Source organism: Haemaphysalis longicornis, unplaced genomic scaffold (genome assembly GCF_048455015.1).
Source record: "Haemaphysalis longicornis isolate Haplotype H1 unplaced genomic scaffold, Haemaphysalis longicornis Haplotype H1 scaffold_9, whole genome shotgun sequence".
In the NCBI taxonomy this organism is placed as follows: Eukaryota; Metazoa; Arthropoda; class Arachnida; order Ixodida; family Ixodidae; genus Haemaphysalis; species Haemaphysalis longicornis.
Window position 1 is genome coordinate 169,873,122 of NW_027526460.1, and position 6,933 is coordinate 169,880,054.

Genomic DNA, 6,933 nt, shown 5'->3' on the forward strand with positions numbered 1-6,933 from the left:
AACAGGAAACTTGAAAGGAAAGGAAAGGACTGGAATAAAATAGAGGATAAAAAATTCGGGAGAAAAAAAAACATGGCGTGGAAATGGCCAGTACAAAGACAGCCCCATGGGCGAAAAAAGATAGGCATAAAAGAAGCAGGCAAAATGACAAAATTGGCAAATGAAGGATACTGCATGCTGGTAACACCCCTACAGCACCTGTTTCTGTTTTTCTCTCTTAATCACTGCAATCTGTTTCTTCAAGGCAAGAACTGATTTGGCTACTTCAGCTCCATCTTGTCTAAAACCACTGAAATATGTCTGATTTTCTGTGTACATAATGTAAATAGGGTACATAATTTCTAATTTTTTAAAATTTCTCCTGAAGTGTCTGCTCCTTCGTGGAAGCTTTCGTGACTATTTGCCTCGTAGAATTGCATTTGCTTTGTTCATTTTTTGCTCTTTTATGCTGCCTCTGCTTGTATTTGTTTATTTCGTTCTTCTCGTCTGCTCCAGTGCTTAGGTTTTTATCATGAAATTGTTTTTTCTTCAAAAAGGTTTTTGGGTTTTAACCCTGTCTGTTTATTGGCTTTAAACCTGCCATAGCTTTGCTGGAAATAGTTAGTTCCTCACACAATTTTCCTCTTTCTTTATTCTGGGAGAGGGGGCATGAAATGAAATTTTAAAAGGTAAAGAGCCCTGCAGCGACTAATGAACACTTGCACTACTTTCGTTGTGGTTGGAAGTACTGAAAGCTATAGTTCCACAAACCCAGAATGGAAATGCGCGTTCTAAATGACATCTTCTAGTCTCTGGTTTGCTTTTGTCGAGATTTTGTTTAAGCTGCTATTAAATAGAATTATTGCGACCTAATGTAACCTGACAACATTAATCATGTACCTTGTGTGACGTCCCCAAGCGTACAATCAATGACAAATCTTCTAAGCGTACCCTTACAAAAATGATTGTTGAGTTTCATAAGAAATTTTGTTGAATTCACTCAACAAACATTGTTGAGTATCCAAAGAATTTCTGTTGAGATTGTGTTGAGGATTTGTTGAGTTTTTCAGGAAAAGTGGCCACCGTGGTTTCATTGATTTTCCGTTGAATTTCTTACGTCGAATTCCCATTGAGTTTCTGTTGCCTTTCCGTTGAGTCTCCACTGAATTTCGTATTGATATTTTGTCGAGGTTTTTATGAGTGCCCAATGTGTTTCTGTTGATATTTTGTTGAGATTTTTACGAGTGCCGCATGCGTTTCTGTTGATATTTTGTTGAGATTTTTACGAGTGCCCCATGCGTTTCTGTTGATATGTTGTTGAGTTTTACACGAATGCTCAATGTGTTTCTGCTGCGATTTCTTTCAAAGGTTTTTGCGATCATTGTAGGTTGAACAAGAATCTACATTTTATCGCACCACCAATACACGAGTTTATGGTGTGGCAGTAGTGCATGTCATGTGACTAAAAATTCTGCCTCATGCCGACATGCAAAAAGAAAAACAAGGTGTTCAGCGTGCACTTTTTACTTTATTTCCCGATTCAAAAGCGATGATAGGTTATTTTTTATGTAACCGGCGCTCACACCTGGAAACTTCTGGCCCGTGTAGCCTGCAAGAGATAGAATGAATTTATGATTTACTATAAAAAATGAAAACGTGTTCAGCAAGTTCTCAGAATTAGTAATAAAAGTGTGCAAAAATAGACACTTTCCCAAAAAGCATAAAAGGGATGCACTGATCTCACTGTGCACATGAAGAAAAACGGGTGATTAGCTACAAGTTGACAAAGATGACAGCTTTGTTCTTGGCACTCTAAATGCAAATCATGTGCACTCACCGACCACAGCCTTCACCCGCACGGGGTCCAACCCTGGCTTTGTAGGAGTGTCGCCCTGGGCTTTGCCTTTCCCTCCAAAGAGAGTTTTCCCCTTGAGCTCCTCCGGAGTGAAGACATGGCGCAAAAGAGCCCTGGCAAATTTGCCAGGGCCACTCGCACACGCATGCACCAGCTGATCCAGGTACCCCTTCTCAATTAGCACACCGCCCCCAATGTCAACCTGCGAGCAGAAAATAAAACCGAAACAGTTGAACCAACATGAACTCCAGGATCGAGACAATGAAGAGTTTGAGTACCCATGAACAATTTCTCAGAATATTACGGTAATTCATTTACAGATTTTGGCATTGATCCACTAAAAATTCTTTTCGAATAGATTTAATTTAAATGTATATTTTTAGTTTTTATGGGTGAACATGCATACCTCAACATGCTTTCGGCTTGTTTAAACAAGCGTTTCAAGAATTCATTAAAGTGTTTGCCAAGTGCCCACTGCAGTACACCGTGGGTGTATTGCTTTGTGGTAGAAAGGCCAAAAAAACCATTTGGGTGCTGTTAGGTCAATCTGGATGAAAGGTTATGTGGCTAAAATAGTCAGATGGCTGTAATGCACACAAAGTAGGCAGTACGATGCCTTGCCCTGACTCATGCAACTATCCATAAAAAACTGACCTTTTTTTAGCACCCGATTCAGCAAAATAAAATGAGCAGACTGTTATTGATTTTTTAAATTATTTAAATTGAAAAGAGTGAACCCTAGTTACAACTAGGCCAATTTGCTCCTTCATTTTTTCATTGGCTAGCAGTGCACGAGGGTCATACGCGAAATGTGGTTTGCGGCGTGGTGCTAGCAGGAACTTTTGTGTGGCTGGTGTTCTTTCTGCAGGATTGTGGGTTTGCGAATGCCTTGTCGTAAGGGATACCCAGCATTGTTTTTGGTTCGAAATTCCGCACTGCGCTGTTCACGCCTCCTACAACCACAGACACGAAGCAGGCTGCACGATGAATGCTAGCACAGCGTGACAATTGGACAGGTGCGGACAGCGGCTCAGATAAGGTAATTTTGCACTGTCTGTGTCATCTCCGCGCGCTGATTGCCTTATTTTTTTTTCATTGCTTCAAATGACTGTGGCTCGAATAAGGAAAATTTATGCACTTAAAGCTGCAACGATATTTCATGTGGTGGTGGCGTGTGATAAGAGGCACTGTTTTTACTGTGCCCCCCCAGGCATGCTGCGCACTTCTTGAGGAGTACGAGAGTTTGAGAGGTGCTCTAGTGACAGTGTTCTGGTATGTTGAGCGCATGACCATCCTCCGCCTGAGCTTCCAATGCTGAGCGATTATGCACAGGATCTGGGTGGAAACGACTGCGAGGTAGGAGTGCAATAAAATTACATACAGTGGCGGTGACAGAGATTCTACCTGGGGGACAAAGATTTTCAAGTGTTTTCTTTTCAATGTAGATGAAGCATAAATTATAATTGATTGATTCTCGGGTTTAATGCACCAACGCTACACAGACTGTGAGGTGAGCCATAGTAGAGGGCTCCGTATTAATTTTGACAACCTGCGCATCTTTACATGCGCCGAAATCTCAACCACATGGGCATATTTTATAGCAGACATGATAGACAACAATTTCCATCCTGCACTGGGCGCCACCAATTCTTTCGGACTGCGGGGCGAGCAGACGACGCTGAGTCCCACGCTGTTGCTCCGTGCCATGCGTGAATATCAGACGCACCGAACGGCATCGAAAATCGGTGTCATTTGTTTGGCATTTCAGCAGCAACAAGTTTAGCAGTGCCTAAGGAGAACGTTTAATTCTTCCAAGAGGTGTCCCGTTCGCCCATCAATTCTGTTCCTAACCCACTAAGGTGGCGGGCCAGTCCACACCACTTTGTCCTGACAGGCATTGCCTGTGAGGCCACGTTTCGTCCTGCCAGCAGGACGCCTGACCTTTTTATCCTCAATTGATGTTTATTTTCGGAATTCTGGGAAAATTGCCATCATTGCCTTTTACTTGGCGATGTTCAGAAGCTACTTGTCCGGGCAGGCGTGATTACGTCGTTACTGGCTGCACCAACAATCAGCGTAAGCACAAAGTGCTCATGCAAGAACCGTGCGAAGTGCACCATGACAAAACAAGTGTCTGCATGTGCGGAGTCTATTGGCTGCACAAATTTCCTGCGTCGCTTGAGTGTCACCGTAAATGGGTCGTTGCGCTAAATCGCAGACTTAGAGCCTGGCAAATTTGCCAGAATGAGCCCGGTGGTACGCTGCTTTTGGAAGCGCTGTTTAATCACCCTCATGCTCAATCCTTATCGCACGTTTCTGTTCTTTGGAGGTATGTTTGGTCCGTTTCATCGACGGGAAGCCATCGAAAATCAATCAGACACTTATGCTGCAGCTTGGGTACGCGAAAAATTCTCAAGTAACCCTTGTGAAAACCGTGCTGATATTCGAATGTGATATTATAAATAATTAGCAACTTGAGAGTGGATGAAATGTTCCCTGCGTATGGTGCTTGTTAGGAAAATTTAATGGTGAAGTACCGTCCCTGATTTAAAGACTGGTGCTACCTCGGCTATCCTCCAATCACTGAGAATAGTGCCTGTCATGAGAGACTGCGAAAAAAGTGCCGACAAAATCTACAGACTGCGGTATGTACTTTTCGGTATAGTGTGATTAATAACAGTATGATCTGAAGTAGATAATATTGTAAGCTTACTTAAAATGGAAAGTAGCTCCACACCAGTCTGTATTGCAAATTCAAAACCATATCGAAAATCCTAAATGTTTGCTTGGCTTGATTACATACGGATACTTGCTTCAAAGTCAGTTCAATTTCTATTCTTGCACTTTAGCCATTGGCCCCAGATTCGCTTCAATATCCCTGCTAAGCAATGACACACTCAAAATGCACAACACTGCTTCATGAAACTTTCAAATAACCAGGGGCTAGAGCACTGCTAACAGGTATACATTATGACAGGTTCCAACATGAAATAACTAACCTGAAAGTACATAATCAGTGGGTGCACTGATGTGGCAGCGGTGCCTGGACCGATGCGTTGAGCAAATGCGCTGGCTTCTGAACGGGTGGTCCAAGCGGCCAGATGATGGATGAAGGATTGACTATTCCTGGCGGCAAAGCGTACCCAGCACCAAGGAAAGGCCAGGCAGTACTTGGGTACAGCAGGTGCAGTGTCAGTTGGCCACGGAGGGCCCTGGCAAAGCCTTTGAAACTGGACTGAAAGCCAGCCAGCCAACCCGGACAGCCAGCAGCAGCACCTGAAAGTGCATAATCTGTGAGTGTGGTGGCACTTGATGAAATACAAGAAAAGCACACACAAACCACGAATGCTTACATTAAGCAGATTATTAATCGTTAATGAGTAACCTCCAAGGCCCTAATAAGAACATTCCCGCAACACCCAAACTGAAATTTAGGTCAGAGTAATGTATTTATTAGGCACGCAGGTTCTGTGAGTGGGGTATGCCTGATATATGCAAAGCTCACTGCTATGCTAATTTGCATGGAACGCTTGCTAGCAGCCCATATGCATCGCTAGCTTTCAATCGGAACTGGTGTGTACTAGTTGAGGCTCCTCCATTTCAATGCCTAGCTTGCCTTTGCAAGTTCGATTCTCCAATATAAATAGAGTTGAGTGGGCAGGCGCCCCTGCGAGACCACGCGCGCGCATTTCACCTTCAATTTCCACGTATGTGAATGTGAGCTTCACGAGTACGGCACGCATACCACGACGCATATCGCGGCCCGAAGACCACGAGACGGGTCGCGACGGCGGCAGCCGGTCTCGCGAGCGTAATAGCTGCGAAGCGCACTGCACGGAATTAACAGTCGCCGCAAAGGCACTGTTTGAGAGACACATAACAAACAAACGCCCCGGTGTTTAAGAGCCTTGCGTGATGTCAAATAATTAGCTGCCGCGTTCTACAGCGCGAGCATCGCAACAAAGGTCTAGCTTCAGCGTAAATTGATGCTGACGGCTGCGGAAACGGTAGACTGGTAAATCCAAGGCGCCAAACAAGTATGCTATATCGCATAGGCTCTGAGAGCAAATGAGATGGGGGTCTACCGAATAACTGACCCATAAGCACCAGAACTCGTTCCGAACAAGAACAGAAAAACAAAAAAATGCGTACTCACCCCAGCAGAAACGACGTTTCCCGCCTAAAATCCTTCTTCACGCTCGTCTTGCCCTTCAAGGACACCGACACTTTGTTCGGACGCAATGTCATCCACCTTTGACGCGCGATGATCGTTGAGGCGATGATCGTCACCCTATAAAGCTTTTATAACTATGATTTAAGCTTGAAATAGATAAAACTGAACAAATCGCCCCAGCTACCACTCCGCACAAAACCAACTCCATAAACAAACACACAAAAAGGGAGTGATAGTTGCCAGACTGCAATAGCAGCATTTCTGTGTTTGACGAAAATTGTGTTATTGGTAATTAACTTCCTGCTTTTAAAGTATTAAAAGTGTTTATAACTTGAATTTGAGGTTTTTAAACGCAAAAGCGAATAACAGTAAACTAACTGACATATATACTTAAATTGTAAAGGTTTTAAAGTTAGTTTTGGTTTTGTTTTCACGGCGGGTTTCTCTACAGAGGAGGTGCGAGAAAACGAACTACTTTGGGTTTAGGAAGAGGGTGGCAAACGTCGGTGTGATTGAAAGCAAGGAACAGGCGCTTACTATGGTTTTAAAAAAGAAGAGGTAATAAAACCTTCATAAAGAAAAAAAAAAAAAGAAACATCCGACGAGGATTCGAACTACGGACCCTCAAAACAGTAATCGAAGACGTAACCACTCGGCCATACAGGCGGGACTTCAGCCAATGTCTAAAATGATTGTATAACTACGTAAGCCGGCAATGAAAATTGTCGTTTGTGTCTAGTCAATGCTGCATTTTTGGAATTCTGGCAGTTCTAACGCTTGTTTCTCACGCACCGATCTTGCAGACGAGGTCACATTGTTAGTACTCCGAGCGATTGAGCCGGAGCTCCCTTATTTGACTCAAGCAAAGCTATCGCAGGTCACCCGCGATCTTTTCTTCGCAAGCCACGGTAGCCACGAAGGAAAT

At 43.7% G+C, this 6,933-nt stretch overlaps 1 protein-coding gene across 1 annotated transcript; it reads right to left on the minus strand.

Moving 5' to 3' along the window:
* Positions 1-1,487: 1,487 nt before the first annotated feature.
* LOC144153973 (uncharacterized) lies at positions 1,488-6,562 on the minus strand. Its single transcript, XM_077685775.1, has 4 exons — positions 5,991-6,562; positions 4,834-5,110; positions 1,817-2,036; positions 1,488-1,588 (listed from the first exon to the last, which is right to left on the minus strand). Exons 1-4 carry the CDS (start codon positions 6,080-6,082, stop codon positions 1,503-1,505), a joined length of 675 nt encoding a protein of 224 aa, XP_077541901.1. The 5' UTR covers positions 6,083-6,562; the 3' UTR covers positions 1,488-1,502.
* Positions 6,563-6,933: the final 371 nt, after the last annotated feature.

What these genes read in the sequence shown, in the direction of transcription:
- LOC144153973 (XM_077685775.1), bottom strand. Translation starts at nt 6,082, where the DNA reads ATGACATTGCGTCCGAACAAAGTGTCGGTGTCCTTGAAGGGCAAGACG. An exon ending in CACTGATTATGTACTTTCAG is followed by an intron (nt 2,037 to 4,833) that starts GTTAGTTATTTC and finishes TTCTGCTCGCAG; the next exon opens with GTTGACATTGGGGGCGGTGT. An exon ending in GCGGGTGAAGGCTGTGGTCG is followed by an intron (nt 1,589 to 1,816) that starts GTGAGTGCACAT and finishes TATCTCTTGCAG; the next exon opens with GCTACACGGGCCAGAAGTTT.